Genomic DNA, 16591 nt, shown 5'->3' with positions numbered 1-16591 from the left:
TTAGGTTGTAGATAGCACCTTTCTTTCTAAGAGTGTATACATAATGAGTGTAGATTAAGGGTCATATTCGCTCTATCCATTTGAGTCCATGTTCATGTTTGTGCTGTATCCTATGTGGTTTTATACCAAATGGCATCCTTTTCCCTAAACAGTGCACTACTTTTGGGTGCCATTTGGGATGCATTCCGTGAGTCATTGTTTTTCTTACAGAATACCCCCTGGTGAGCCTTAAGATGCAGGGGGCAGCTGGCTGAGATGGTCCTGTGTTGGTGGTGATGGTGATGTTAATCACAATGACGACAATGCTAAATCAAGGCAGTCTGGTCCTTAATGTCAAAACAAGCTCCCCTGCCCATGCCCTACCCAGACCACTTGATTTGAGTCCATGTTCGCACAACATGTGGTGTTTTTGCTGTACATCCCTACATATTAGTATATGTTAGAACATATTAGTACATGTTAGAGTATATGGGAATAGGTTAAGGTGGCAGCTGGTTGAGATGGGCCTATGGTGATGATGGTGATGGTGATGATGGTGATGATGATGGCAGTGCTCAATCAGTGTGCAGTTGGTTGTTAAGTAGTCTGGCGAATGGCCATCCATATTTCAACAAGCCCCCCGGCCCATCCTCTGCCCAGCCTAGCACCCATAGACCCAAATAACCTCCTCTTCCTCCTGTCCCCACCCCCTCTGTACAGGACGCAGATGCTGCTGTTGCCCAGGGATTGTTGCCAGGCAGCTGAGGAGGAAGTGCTCATTTAGGGCTTTGGGGCTGTGGGGATTGAATGGGGATTTACTCAACAGGAGTTGAGATTGTGTCAGAGCTCTCTGCTGAGACTGTGACTGCATCCCAAATGGTACCCTATTACCTTCCTAGTGTAGTGCACTACCTATTGGGCACTATAAAGGGAATACATTGGGCACTATATACAGGGAAGTTAGGCACTATATAGGAAATAAGGTACCAATTAGGACGCAGACTGTGACTGAGGTGAATAAGTTGTTTTACCACTGTGGTTGAGTAGTGTGAATAAGTTGTTTTACCACTGTGGTAGAGTAGTGTGAATAAGTTGTTTTACCACTGTGGCAGAGTAGTGTGAATAAGTTGTTTTACCACTGTGGTAGAGTAGTGTGAATAAGTTGTTTTACCACTGTGGTTGAGTAGTGTGAATAAGTTGTTTTACCACTGTGGCAGAGTAGTGTGAATAAGATGTTTTACCACTGTGGTAGAGTAGTGTGAATAAGTTGTTTTACCACTGTGGTAGAGTAGTGTGAATAAGTTGCTTTACCACTGTGGTAGAGTAGTGTGAATAAGATGTTTTACCACTGTGGTTGAGTAGTGTGAATTAGTTGTTTTACCACTGTGGTTGAGTAGTGTGAATAAGTTGTTTTACCACTGTGGTAGAGTAGTGTGAATAAGTTGTTTTACCACTGTGGTAGAGTAGTGTGAATAAGTTGCTTAACCACTGTGGTAGAGTAGTGTGAATAAGATGTTTTACCACTGTGGTAGAGTAGTGTGAATAAGTTGTTTTACCACTGTGGTAGAGTAGTGTGAATAAGTTGCTTAACCACTGTGGTAGAGTAGTGTGAATAAGATGTTTTACCACTGTGGTTGAGTAGTGTGAATAAGTTGTTTTACCACTGTGGTAGAGTAGTGTGAATAAGTTGTTTTACCACTGTGGTAGAGTAGTGTGAATTAGTTGTTTTACCACTGTGGTAGAGTAGTGTGAATAAGATGTTTTACCACTGTGGTTGAGTAGTGTGAATAAGATGTTTTACCACTGTGGTAGAGTAGTGTGAATAAGTTGTTTTACCACTGTGGCAGAGTAGTGTGAATTAGTTGTTTTACCACTGTGGTTGAGTAGTGTGAATAAGTTGTTTTACCACTGTGGTAGAGTTGTGTGAATAAGTTGTTTTACCACTGTGGCAGAGTAGTGTGAATAAGTTGTTTTACCACTGTGGCAGAGTAGTGTGAATAAGTTGTTTTACCACTGTGGCAGAGTAGTGTGAATAAGTTGTTTTACCACTGTGGTAGAGTCGTGTGAATAAGTTGTTTTACCACTGTGGTAGAGTAGTGTGAATAAGTTGTTTTACCACTGTGGCAGAGTAGTGTGAATAAGTTGTTTTACCACTGTGGCAGAGTAGTGTGAATAAGTTGTTTTACCACTGTGGTAGAGTAGTGTGAATAAGTTGTTTTACCACTGTGGCAGAGTAGTGTGAATAAGTTGTTTTACCACTGTGGTAGAGTAGTGTGAACAAGTTGTTTTACCACTGTGGTAGAGTAGTGTGAATTAGATGCTGTACCTCTGAGTGTTAAATATGTTCTAGTCTACACAGTGAGCATGTTTCTCACCAGTGGAAGTGAATCTCTGAAGAGCAAGTATATTGTACAGCAGTGGAGGCTGCAGAGGGGAGGACGGCTCATAATAATGTCTTGAATGGAGCAAATGGAACACCTGGAAACCATGTTTTTCATGTATTTGATACCATTCCACTATTCCACTCCAACCATTACCACGAGCCCATACTCCAAATGAAGGTGCCACAAACCTCCTGTATAGTACAGGTAACTGCTAAATGAATAAAAAAACACTTACATAAAGTGTCTTAGTAGGGTGTTGGGCCACCACGAGCCGCCAGAACATATTCAATGCGCCTAGGCATAGATAATGGGAAAATGGGAATTTTTATACATGAACCTAAGCATTATGGGATGTTAATTTCTTAATTAACTCAGGAAGCACACCTGTATGGAAGCACCTGCTTTCAATATACTTTGTATCCCTCATTTTCTCAAGTGTTTATTTTGACAGTTACCTGAAGTTCCAGTTCCATGAGATAAATGTACAGTACCAGTCAAAAGTTTGGACACACCTACTCATTCAAGGGTTTTTCAATTTTTTAAAAGTATTTTCTACATTTTAGAATAATAGTGAAGATATCAAAACTATTAAATAACACATGGAATCATGTAGTAACAAAAAAAGTGTTAAACAAATCTAAACATAGTTTATTTGAAATTCTTCAAATTAGCCACCCTTTGCCTTGATGACAACTTTGCACACTCTTGGCAGTCTCTCAGCTAGCTTCACCTGGAGTGCTTTTCCAACAGTCTTAAAGGAGCTCCCACATATGCTGAGCCCTTGTTGGGTGCTTTTCCTTCACTCTGCGGTCCAACTCATTCCAATTGGGTTGAGGTCAGGTGATTGTGGAGGCCAGGTCATCTGATGCAGCCCTCCTTCACTCCCCTTCTTGGTCAAATAGCCCTTACCCAGCCTGGAGTGTCACCAGCAAATCACCCCCACACCATCACCCCTCCTCCATGCTTCACAGTGGGAACCACATGTGGGGAGATAATCCTTTTACCTACTCTGCGTCTCACAAAGACACAGCGGTTGGAGCCAAAAATCTTGAATTTGGACGCATCAGACCAATAGACAGATTTCCACTGGTCTAATATACATTCCTCGTGTTTCTTGGCCCGAGCAAGTCTCTTCTTATTATTTGTGTCCTTTAGTAGTGGTTTCTTTGCAGCAATTCAACCATGAAGGCCTGATTCACACAGTCTCATCTGAACAGTTGATGTTGAGATGTGTCTGTTACTTGAACTCTGTGAAGCATTTATTTTGGCTGCAATTTCTGAGGCTGGTAACTGTAATGAACTTATCCTCTGCAGCAGAGGTAACTCATTTGGCTCTCATGAGCTCTCATGAGGACTGCCACTCATTTCCTGTGGCAGTCCTCATGAGAGCCAGTTTCATCATAGCACTTGATGATTTTTGCGACTGCACTTGAAGAAACTTTCAAAGTTCTTGAAATTTTCCACATTGACTGACCTTCTTTTGTTGAAGTAATGATGGACTCTCATTTCGCTTTGCTTATTTGAGCTGTTCTTGCCAGAATATGGACTTGGTTTTTACCAAATAGAGCTATCTTCTGTATACCACCCCTACCTTGTCACAACAGAACTGATTGGCTCAAACGCATTAAGGAAAACAATTCCACAGATTAACTTTTAACAAGGCACACCTGTTAATTGAAATGCATTCCAGGTGACTACCTCATGAAGATGGTTGAGAGAATGCCAAGAGTGTGCAAAGCTGTCATCAAGGCAAAGGGTGGCTACTTTGAAGAATCTACAATATATTTTGATTTGTTTAAGTTTTTTTTTTGTTACTACAGGATTCCATATATGTTATTTCATAGTTTTGATGTCTTCACTATTATTCTACAATGTAGAAAATAGTACAAATAAAGAAAAACCCTGGAATGAGTAGGTGTGTCCAAAATTTTGACTGGTACCGTACATCATAAGTACATGATGAACTAGTCCGGTAAACTACCATCATGCGTCTTTTGAATGCTCAGGGGAGAGACGTCTATTCCAGAAACTGTCCATCCATGTCCTCTTTATCCTTCTTAAAATGACTCCTTTATTTCCTCTTCTATCACTCTCTCCATCAATGTCTCACCTGGTGGGATACTGTAGCTGGCTCGGTAGAGGGCCTGACCCCTCCACAGTTAGTTTCCTCTCTTTCTTTCACTCTTTCTCTCTTTCACTCTGTTGACCAACAGATGTCCTCTCTGATCCCCTCAGGGCCAATTATACCTGCCTGGATGGATGGAGGGAGAGAGGGATGAGGGGAGAATGTTAGTTTAGTGAGTTAAAAGAAGGTTAAGGAAAAGCATACCTTTCTTTGGGATAAGTAAAAAAAATATATATATTATTCCAACCATTCAAACACAATGCAACATACTTCATCTAGGGCATACTTTTAACACCCCATGCACACACTGCTATAAACAGCCTACATGCCATCTTCACAAACAGATGCAGTGGTAAACCAAGTGCTATTGAGGTGCTATGAGTGAGGTGATGCCATGTGCTAAGTAGGCTTTATGCTGTTACAGAGAAAGCACTGGCTAGCAGTGATTACAGAGACAGTTGTGTGTGCAGCATGGATGCATGTAGTGTTCTGTGTCCCTAATGGCCCACTATTCCCTATGCAGTGCACTACTTTTGACCTGAGCCCTATGGGTCCTGGTCAAAAGCAATGCATTATATAGGGAATAGGGTGCCCGAGCAGCCGTAGTGACTCAGTGAGCCCCAGACAGCCATTGTGTCGCTTGGCAGTAAGCTGTGTCTTCAGGCTCCGGTAGTGTGATCATCATCGGGCTGTTCTGTGGTCAGTGGTATTATTCGGAGAAGCAGTCATCACAGCTGCAGCCCAGACACTGTATATATACAGTGTCTCAGAGTTGGAGTGCTGATCTAGGATCAGCTTTGCCTTTTATATCATAATGAATAAGATTACATTGACAGGGGGGACGCAATCCTAGATCAGCACTCCTACTCTCAGATGCTTTATGAATGTGCACTGAGCCTCCACAGAACAGGCAGCTAACTGCTTGGGACCCATTGATTACTAGATTGTGAGTCAGAGAGTCAGTGTGGATGGCAGTGTTGCTTTCATTGGAAATCAGGAAAAGGTGTATGAGAATATGTAAACCAAAGGAATGGTAACTTTATTCTCAAAGCATAGCGTTGTTAGCTTGGTCCTGGATCTCGTTGTGCTGTCTTGTCTTTGGCAAGATTATGTAGAGATTATGTAATATGGTTTTGGGGTTCCACTGATAATAATGTCCTAGGTTGGACAGCTTGTGTGTATACACACACACACACACACACACACACACACACACACACACACACACACTCCCCCATCATAAACATGTTTTATTTGGAGTGACACGTATTTCCTGGCAGGGACGTTGTACAGGCCTCAGTGTTGATGATTTGATTTCTACACAATGGGATCTAGTGCTGGTACCTCTGGTGCCCCCCCCCCCCCCCCACACACACACACATACACACACACAGTCTAGCAGCAGCATCACTAACACAGTAACTGAGTGTGGCAGGAGGCACAGCAGAGGCAATGTCTTACAGCACATACACCCAGCCACAGCCCAGCACAAAATGGTCTCATAATTCTCCATAATGGAGACACAGGAGGCATATATTCACATCGGATTATTACACTCCAACACTATAGAGGAGATGACAGGGGAAAGAGGGAAGATGAGGAGAGGGAGGTGGGGAAGGAGGAATAGGAAGAAAGGAAAAGGCGGAGAAGGAAGGAGGTGTGGAGGCGGTCCTCAGGCAGGGTTACTTCTCAAATGGCACCCTATTCCCTACATAGTGATCATAGCCATATGGGTTCTTGTCAAAAGTAATGCACTAAATAGGGAATAGAGTGCCATTTGGGACACAGCCCAGGAGTTGCTGCTGCGCCCCAGTTCTGTCAGCGGTCATTTCCAGGAGAATGAATAATTTGGCTGCAGCATCAGGAGGCCTCGTTGGCACATCTCCTTGTTTATGAACCAGAGCAGTGAGACAAACCAGGTTGTAAACACCAGGCCTGTGCCTGAAATGGCACCATTTTCCCTATGTAGTGCAAAGGGTATATGTTTTTTGGGGTTTTACTTTTTCTCCCCTATTTCATGGTATCCAATTTGTAGTTACAGTCTTATCCCATCACTGCAACCCCTGTACTGACTCAGGAGAGGTGAACGTTGAGAGCCGTGGGTCCTCTGAAGCAAGGCACAGCCTGGGATTGAACCCAGGTCTGTAGTGACACCTCAAGCATTGCGATGGAGTGCCTTAGACCAATGCACCACTCGGGAGGCCGTAGTGCACTACACTCTATGCGGATAGTGCACTAAATAGGAAATAGGGTCCCTGGTCAAAAGTAGTACACTATAAAGAGAATAGTATCCTATTTCAGATGCAATCCAGGTCTGTCTCATTGAGAAATCTGGACCATCTCAATCAATCCCACCACAGCCCTTTAGGCTTCACACATACACTATATATACAAAAGTATGTGGATAGCCCTTCAAATTAGTGGATTCGGCTATTTCAGCCACAGCTGTTAGTGACAAGTGTATAAAATCGATCACGTAGCCATGCAATCTCCATAGACAAACATTGTCAGTAGAATGGCCTTACTGAAGAGCTCAGTGACACCAACATAGGATGCCACCTTTCCAACAAGTTAGTTTGTAAAATTTCTGCCCTGCAAGAGCTGCCCCAGTCAACTGTAAGTGCTGTTATTGTGAAGTGGAAATGTCCAGGAGCAACAATGGCTCAGCCGCGAAGTGTTAGACCACACAAGATTACAGAACCGGACCAAGCGCGTAGCGTGTATAAATCGCTTCTCCTCAGCCGCAACACTCACTACAGAGGGTCAAACTACCTCAAGAACTGTTCATCGGGAGCTTCATGAAATGGGTTTCCATGGCCGAGCAGCCACACACAAGCCTAAGATCACAATGCCAAGCGTCGACTGGAGTGGTGTAAAGCTCACTGCCATGGGACTCTGGAGCAGTGGAAACGTGTGATGAATCACCATTTGGCAGTCCGACGGACAAATCTGGGTTTGGCGGATGCAAGGAGAATGCTACCTGCCCCAATGCATAGTGTCAACTGTAAAGTTTGGTGGAGGAGGAATAATGGTCTGGGGCTGTTTTTCATGATCCAGCTAGGCCCCTTAGTTCCAGTGAAGGAAAATCTTAACACTACAGCATACAATGACATACAAGATGATTCTGTGTTTCCAACTTTGTGGCAACAGTTTGGGGCAGGCCCTTTCTTGTTTCAGCATGACAATGTCCCCATACACAAAGGTCCATACAGAAATGTTTTTGTGAGATCGGTTTGGAAGAACTTGACTAGCCTGCACAGAGCTCTGACCTCAACCCCATCGAACACCTATGTGATGAATTGGAACTCCGACTGCGAGCCAGGCCTATTTGCCCAACATCAGTGCCTGATCTCACTAATTACCTTGTGGCTGAATGGAAGCAAGTCCCCGCAGCAATGTTCCAACATCTAGTGGAATGCCCTCCCAGAAGAGTGGAGGCTGTTATAGCAGTAAAGGGGGGACCAACTCCAAATTAATTCCCATGATTTTGGAATGAGATGTTCGACAAGCAGGTGTCCATATACTTTTGGTCATGTCCTGTAGATTCCCCCCTCTACTACACTGCAGTACCACAGCCCAGCCATAGAAATAGATAGGTAGACCTGTCTTGGGCTGTGTCTGAAATGGCAGCCTATTCCCTCATCTCATTCTAGCCCAGCCATAGTAGTCAAATCTCTCTGTCATAGCCCATGGCTCAGTGTGAAGTTCAAAGAGCCTTACTCTGGTGTCGGTTTACACTGGGCCATTCCTCTGGACAGTTGGTCAATCAATCTGTGCTGAAATCAGTATTGCACGCAAATCATCAAAACCCAGGGAAGCTAGGAAGTCAGTGGGGTAATGGGTCGCAGGGCTGGGGGGGTGTGTCTCTGGGAGGGGGACAGCTGGTGGAAACTGGTGGAAGGAGGAGGAAGGGAAGAGGAAGAGGGAGGAAGAAGGGGTTTGGGGTTTACTTGACTTTGGGCACTGGGGACTATGGGACTGGGGTCACACCTGTTAGAGTGGCTTATTGATGGACGCCATGCAGCTTTGTGAAACAAGGGTGCTGGAACTGGAAGGAAACCTTGAATTAAGCTTTAGCACAGTACCCAAGCACTGTATAAAGGGTTCAGATACAATAACAATACACACACACACACAGGCACACACACACACACACACACACACACAGGCACACGCAGACACACAGGCACACTTTCCTGCTATACTAGAGGGAGTGGCATCATCAATTCATACTGTGATAAATGCAGGTACTGCTCTTTCAAACCATTTCCCCCCCACAAAAAAGCCTGTGCTCCCAGAAGAATAACACACAAGAAGCTCCTTAACCAGCCGAGATATAGAGCAGTTTAACAATGCACTGTGCACCCATCTAATCCCATAGCATAGACAGATAGATAAGGCTCTCTGTGTATTTGGCCATGTGCTGGTCCTGTGTGTTAACTAGAGTCAGTGTGGTGCAGAAGTGCAGCCAGGCTGGAGGATCCCGCTGGTCAGTCAGAGCCTGTGTCCCAAATGGCACCCTATTCTCTATATAGTGCAATACATTTGCAATACATTTGACCAGGGCCATAAAGTGCACTATGTAGGAAATGGGGTGCCATTTGGCATGGAAACAGAGACTGTAGTATGGCCTTCGGAACAGATCATCTTCAGCTGACTGTGCAGTGGCCAAAGCCCTTCTTCCCCCTCTTGTCCCTCTCTCTCCCCCTCTCATCCCCATCTCTCCCCTCCCCTTGGCAGCTGTCAGCTCAAGGATAGGGTGTGTGACACCACAGCACCTGCACACAGGATACTAGATAGATGAGAGGAGAGGATGGCAGTCAGTCAGTCAAACCCCTCTGAGAGGCAGTGTAGAGTTTTCAATTAGATAAGGACTATTAGCTTTTATAAACTGGGTAGTTCGAGCCCTGAATGCTGATTGGCTGACAGCCGTGGTATATCAAACTGTATACCACAGGTATGAGAAAACATTTATTTTTACTGCTCTAATTACGTTGGTCACAAGTTTATAATAGCAATAAGGCACCTCAAGGGTTTGTGGTATATAGCCAATATACCACGGCTAAAGTCTGTATCCAGGCACTCTGCGTTGCGTCATGCGTTAGAACAGCCCTTAGCCGTGGTATATTGGCCATATACCACACCCTCTCATCATGCTTTATTGCTTAAGTATAACTAATGGGCACACTATTGGTGCTGTGTTTACAGTCCTTTACTGACATGTTGGAATACCAATTAAAACATGTCATATGGAGCTGATGAGAGGTGTAATATACCTTTGGTCCGGAAGGTGACCAAGAACTCGATGGTCACTCTGTCAGAGCTCCAGAGTTCCTCTGTGGAGATGGGAGAACTTTCCAGAAGGACAACCATCTCTGCAGCACTCCACCAATCAGGCCTTTATGGTAGAGTTACCAGACGGAAGCCACTCAGTGAAAGGCACATAATGGCCCCCTTGGAGATTGCCAAAAGCCACCTAAAGGACTCTCAGACCATGAGAAACAAGATTATCTGGTCTGATGAAACCAAGATTGAACTCTTTGGCCTGAATGCCAAGCGTGAAGTTTGGAGGAAACCTGGCACCATCCCTACGGTGAAGCATGGTGGTGAGGTCCGTGATGAAGAGAGATCCGTGATCCATGAACACCTGCTCCAGAGAACTCAGGACCATACACTGGGGTGAAGGTTCACCTTCCAACAGGACAACGACCCAAAGCATACAGCCAAGACATCACAGGTGTGGCTTTGGGACAAGTCTCTGAATGTCCTTGAGTGGCCCAGCCAGAGCTCAGACTTGAACCCGATTGATAATCTCTGGAGAGACCTGAAAATAGTTTTGCAGCGATGCTCCACATCCAACCTGACAGAGCTTGAGAGGGTCTGCAGAGAAGAATGGGAGAAACTCCCCAAATACAGGTGTGCCAAGCTTGTAGCGTCATACCCAAGAAGACTTGAAGTTGTAATCGCTGCCAAAGGTGCTTCAACAAAGTACTGAGTAAAGGGTCTGAATACTTATGTAGATGTGATATTTCAAATGTTCTAACATTTCTAAAAAAATAAACACTATGGGGTATTGTGTGTAGATTGATGAGGGAAAAAAACGATTTAATCAATTTTAGAATAAGACTGTAAAGTAACAAAACGTGGAAAATGTAATGTGGTCTGAATACTTTCCGATGATACAATATATTTTATCTTGTTTTGTAGATCATGATCAGTGAGTTAACAGTCAGTGTGTGTGTGTTTCAGAGTGAGGAACGCCCCGCTACCAGTGAAGGTTTGCTGCTCGGCCGTCCAGCTGTACATGCGGGGCAAGCCCAAGAGTGTAACCCTGGAGACCAAGGCCGGCCAGGCCCACGCAGACTTCCGTAAGAACCGCGATGGTTTCACCCTCCTGATCCCCTCCAACTGAAACAGTCACCACCAGCTACCCCAGGCACATTCTAATCTGGACCTCAAAGCCTGCTGATTTTCATGTTCTTGGAAAAGGAGCTTCAATCTTATTGGTTGAAAATGTCAAACCAATGCACTGATGGTTGGAGTTGGAACTACTCATTATGGCAGGGACTCACACTGGCCATTAGATGTTTTTTGTCATTATGTATGGTTTAGATGCTCACAGGTATAACATTTAACTTTAAAAACATATTTTCTATATGATTTCATGTTTTTGCACTTTTCAGGGAATTAACAGAGATATATAGCCAAGAGATTGAAATGCAAACAAGAATAGCAATATTTCACATACATTTTGTCAGACTAACTTAGTTTAGATACAGTGTTTTTATACTGTATATTCAGCAGAGAAGACAGCTATTTTACTGCCTTTGAGAAATGGGAATACTCCTTTAAAGCGCATCATCTCAACACACTGCCTTGAAAGGGCAGACCATGAGATTAATAGCAATAATAAAAAAGCTAATAAATATTTATTAAAATGTCTTTTATCGCAGTATGTGTAGATGTTTTTACTCTACCACAAAAGTATATATAATATGTTAATATTATATTATTCATACTATTTATTTTCATTTGATATATTATTATATTTTTATATTATGGGCCAATTTTCTGGACCCAGATTAAGTCCATTGAACAGTCTTATTCTGGGTTAGAGATACCAACCCTATACACTGTAATGTAACCGAGAGCATATCAGTCTTTCTCTGTCTTCCTCTCTCCCTTTCTACCTCCATCTCTCTTCCTTTCTCTGCCCCCCCCCCCATCTCTCTCTCTCACACTCTCTTTCTGTGCCTCTCTCCACTTTGTCCTGATGGTACTGCTTAGTGATGGCCTGGCCTCAGTGTGACTCTGCTTTCTTCTCCATGCCCTGACATCCTCTATCTCCATCCTCCCCTCTCCTGACATCCTCTATCTCCATCCTCCTCTCCTGACATCCTCCCTCTCCATCATCCCCTCCCCTGACATCTACCCTCTCCATCCTCCTCTCCTGACATCCTCTATCTCCATCCTCCCCTCTCCTGACATCCTCTATCTCCATCCTCATCTCCTCCCCTCTCCTGACATCCTCCCTCTCCATCATCCCCTCCCCTGACATCCACCCTCTCCATCCTCCTCTCCTGACATCATCTATCTCCATCCTCCCCTCTCCTGACATCCTCTATCTCCATCCTCCTCTCCTCCCCTCTCCTGACATCCTCCCTCTCCATCATCCCCTCCCCTGACATCCCTCATATTGTGAGTCTCCCAGTCTCTCTCTAATCCATTCTGACAAGTGTGTGTGTGTGTGTGTGTGTGTGTGTGTGTGTGTGTGTGTGTGTACGCAAGTGTGTGTGTGCACATTGGTAGAAAAAGTACTCAAATGTCATACTGTAGTTAAAGTAAAGATACCGAAAACAGAAAATGACTCATGTAAAGTGAAAGTTACCCAGTAAAATACTACTTGAGTAAAAGTCTAAAAGTATCTGGTTTTAAATGTACTTAAGTACAATGGTCGAAAGAGTACTCAATCGTCATACTTGAGTAAAAGTACAAAGTAAAAGTAAATGCTATACATCATATTCCTTATAGTGAGCAAACTAGACGGTATGATTTTCTTATTATTTTTAATTACAGACAGACAGGGACACACTCCAACACATAATTTACAAACATAGTATTGGTGTTTTGTGATTCTGCCAGATCAGAGGCAGTAGGGATGACAAAGTGCTATATTGATAGGTGCCATAATTCTGTCCTGCTTGAGCATTCTAAATGTAACGAGTACTTTTAGGTGTCAGGGAAAATGTACGGAGTAAAAAGTACATTATTTTCTTTAGGAATGTAGTGGAGTAAAAGTTGTCAAAAATATAAATAGTAAATAGTAAAGTACAGATACCCCAAAAACGACTTAAGTAGTACTTTAAAGTATTTTTACTTAAGTTCTTCACACCACTATGTGTGCATGTATCTCCCTTTTCAGTGTGTCAATTTGTGTGTCTATAGCTAGGTTTCCATCCAATTTGCGATAAATAATATGAGCATTTTCCCAGCAGAGATGTGTTTCCATCAAGCATACTTTTTGCCGTGATGACATAGTGCACATAAAAATCACTTTTGCTTATAATGTTAAATGAGTTTCCATCGCATTTCCAACTCTACTGTTGGTTTTGTCACAAGACCTGTTTCAAAAAATGTCACACGTCACTACTTCACAGGACAGGCATTTGATTATATATATATTTTTTCTAAATGTGTTTTTGGCAGAACTGCCTTTTGAAACGTGAACTTTCATGTGCCTTAATAAAAAACTTGTATGCCATCTGTAAATACAAATACAATTGTTAAATTACGATCCTAGTTGGTTTAGTCACGATTGGATGGACTGGACATGCTGAGAGATGAGTTCAGATTGGTCTGCCATGTAGCATGCTTCTGTCTATAACATGAGCTTCTCAGTATGTGTAGATAATCCTTTCTACCGCAGCTTTTTTTTAAAGACATCATGAAGAACTGAAAGTGTTGCTACTTCTCTCCACATTTCTGCCCTGAAGTTAACAGGCACTATTGACAAAGATCAGTGGGAAAAAGTTGTGATGGACTACATTATGGTGGACGATAAAGAGCTCTCCAAACAGGTCAGGGACAAAGTTGTGGAGAAGTACAGATCAGAGTTGGGTAATAAAAAATATCTGAAACTTTGAACATCCCACAGAGTACCATTAAATCCATTATTAAAAAATAGAACGAATATGGCACCACAACAAACCTGCCAAGATTCACTAAATTCACAGACCAGGCAATGAGGGCATTAATCAGAGAGGCAACAAAGAGTCTAAAGATAACACTTAAGGAGCTGCAAAGCTCTACAGCGGAGATTGGAGTATCTGTCCATAGGACCACTTTAAGCAGTACACTCCACAGAGCTGGGCTTTACGGAACAGTGGCCAGAAAAAAGCAATTTCTTAAAGATAGAAATATGCAAACACGTTTGGTGTTCACCAAAAGGCATGTGGGAGACTTCCCAAACATATGAAAGAAGGTACTCTGGTCAGATGAGACTAAAATTGAGTTTCTTGGCCATCAAGGGAAATGCTATGTCTGACACAAACCCAACACCTCTCATCACCCTGAAAACACCATCCCCACAGTGAAGCATGGTGGTGGCATCATCATGCTGTGGGGATGTTTTTCATCGGCAGGGACTGGGAAACTGGTCAGAATTGAAGGAATGATGGATTGTGCTAAATACAGGAAAATTCTTGAGAGATTTGAGACTGGGACAGAGGTTCACCTTCCAGCAGGACAATGACCCTAAGCATACTGCTAAAGAAACACTTGAGTAGTTTAAGGGGAAACATTTACATGTTTTGGAATGGCCTAGTCAATGCCCAGACCTCATTTCAATTGAGAATCTGTGGCATGACTTAAAGATTTCTGTACCCCAGCAGGAACCCATCCAACTTGAAAGAGCTGGAGCAGTTTTGCCTTGAAGAATGGGCATACATCCCAGTGCCTAGATGTGACAAGTTTATAGAGACATATCCAAAGAGACTTGCAGCTGTAATTGCTGAAAAGGTGGCTCTACAAAGTATTGACTTTGGGGTGGTGAATAGTTATGCACGCTCAAGTTTTCTGTTTTTTTGTCCTACTTCTTGTTTGCTTCACAAAAAAATATATTTTGTATCTTCAAAGTGGTAGGCATGTTGTGTAATTCAGAAGATACAACCCCCCCCAAAAAATATATTTTAATTCCAGGTTGTAAGGCAACAAAATAGAAAAAATGCCAAGGGGGTGAATACTTTCGCAATGCACTGTATTTCCACTGCCATTTCTCGCATAATTAATTTTACAGAAACAAAAAGATCACACCAGGTTGAACAAACAAATTGTCTTGTCTGTCAGCATTTCTAAAATTGTACCGGTTTTCATATTTCCATAATAACTTGGTTTTGACTTTTTTCATGCTTCAGATAATTCATCCTCATGGAATGGTTGGATAGAAACGTGGTTAGTGTCAACTTCCTCTTGTGTGGTTGCATGTATTTCTTTGTGATTGCATGTGTCTGAGCATGTCTCTCATCTTACCGGACAACCGGAAAAGCATTCCTCTCTATCTATCTCTCCCTTAATCTTCACTTTCTTCTGTTCTTTCAAGCTGAGCCTCTTGAGATGTCAAGTACTCTCTCCACTTTCCGTGACATTAGGAGATGATAGGCCTGCATCAAGGCTGCAACACAGACACAGTGCCTAACATCTCCCATGACACCTCTCTCCTCAGAGTGTTATTTAACCTGCTAACTTAAATCAGCTAGTCTGGATAACACTTAATACCTCAAAGTCTGAAATGGCTCTTTTATGTTGTTGGCACAATGTGTGTATAATAAATGAAGGGGGCTGTGTTTTTACTGTTTGGCTCTTCTCTGTGTAGCGGGTTTGGTATGTACTACAGGAGAACCAAGAAATGAAGAGCGACACCAAGGCTGTCATTTTGGCTTTTATGTTGATCTGCAATAGTATTGTGAAAAGACAGGAAAGGAACACATCAGTCTCCAATGCACCATCTGACAAGTTGTTCTACACAGGAGCATGAAGAAAGGTAAACCACATAGCCTGTCTCACATCCCCAATACATTGCTAGGTGCTTTCAGTGTTGACAGTACCAGAATACAACAACTCATGTACAAAAACACGGCAACACAAACAAGTTACAACGTGAAATTGCCTCTATCCCATTCAGACCTGTAGGGCAAAAACTACATCTCCTATAATACAACGCCAGCACCAGTCGGCAGCTCAGCTAACCGTCTGCATCACAGAAAGGCATGCTAGCTAGCAACCGCAGCACTTTTAGCAATCTGTAAACTATATTAATAACAACAATAAAACTCTGAAAGTTACATGTTGCAATAGTCTCACTCTCCCTTATAACAATATCTACAGCATTAACCTTGGGATGTTTTATTTATTTCACGTTATGGACCTCTACAGAGGAGTAATCTGCAACATATACCTTTCTCTCTGTGTTTTCTCGGACAGAGGAGAACGGGAGCTACGGGTAGTACCAGGGTGTTAGTAGGTGAGGCAAGCACCCAGATGAAAAAAATATATTTTCATGAAACAAAACCCGAAGATGTTAACATCATTCAGCTCCTGTAGCTGCCTACCTAACGTCAACTGGCAGCACCAGTAGAGCAACAATTAAAAATAGACACCAAAAGTAAAGTTCCTGGCGATCGTAGCGATCTGACTCCCCCTTCTGTCTGAACTTAGAATATTCCTGTTCGCGGGCTTTGGCCACTGACCCTCAACCTGGTTGTTCAGTTCTGCGTTGTGTACTATTCTAATCATTTGAAGTTTGATGGAATAACCATTTTAACTCTACTACATCTGTGTCTTTCTCTCTCAAACAGCCACACCACACATAGCCCCCGAGCGCCGCCCCCTTCCAAAAAAATGGTTGGATTTTCAACCCCAGAAGAGCAAAATATATATTGTAACGACCCTGGGTTTATAAGCGCGGAAATCGACCCTGCCGCACGAGCATGCTTTTGCGGCACAGTCGATAGAACGCCGCACCTCGGGCTAGAAGGTCGAGGGTTCGAGACCTGCTCCCTATTGTTTCATTACATTGGTGTCGGAAGTGATCGGACCTTTCATCCAT

General features: G+C 43.1%; 1 protein-coding gene across 1 annotated transcript in view; it reads left to right on the top strand.

Annotated features, from left to right (window-relative positions):
* Positions 1-11440, top strand: part of LOC110488095 (myosin IG) — a 70517-nt gene extending 59077 nt beyond the window's left edge. The window contains exon 22 of the mRNA XM_036971333.2: positions 10738-11440. Within this exon, the coding sequence (XP_036827228.2) occupies positions 10738-10900 (163 nt within the window). The 3' untranslated portion in view covers positions 10901-11440. The remainder of the gene's footprint in view (positions 1-10737) is intronic.
* The last annotated feature ends 5151 nt before the right edge of the window (positions 11441-16591 follow it).

This window comes from Oncorhynchus mykiss, chromosome 30 (genome assembly GCF_057628025.1).
Source record: "Oncorhynchus mykiss isolate SJ-2025 chromosome 30, ASM5762802v1, whole genome shotgun sequence".
In the NCBI taxonomy this organism is placed as follows: Eukaryota; Metazoa; Chordata; class Actinopteri; order Salmoniformes; family Salmonidae; genus Oncorhynchus; species Oncorhynchus mykiss.
Note: the sequence above shows the minus strand (reverse complement) of the source record. Positions and strands in the feature narration are given on the sequence as shown.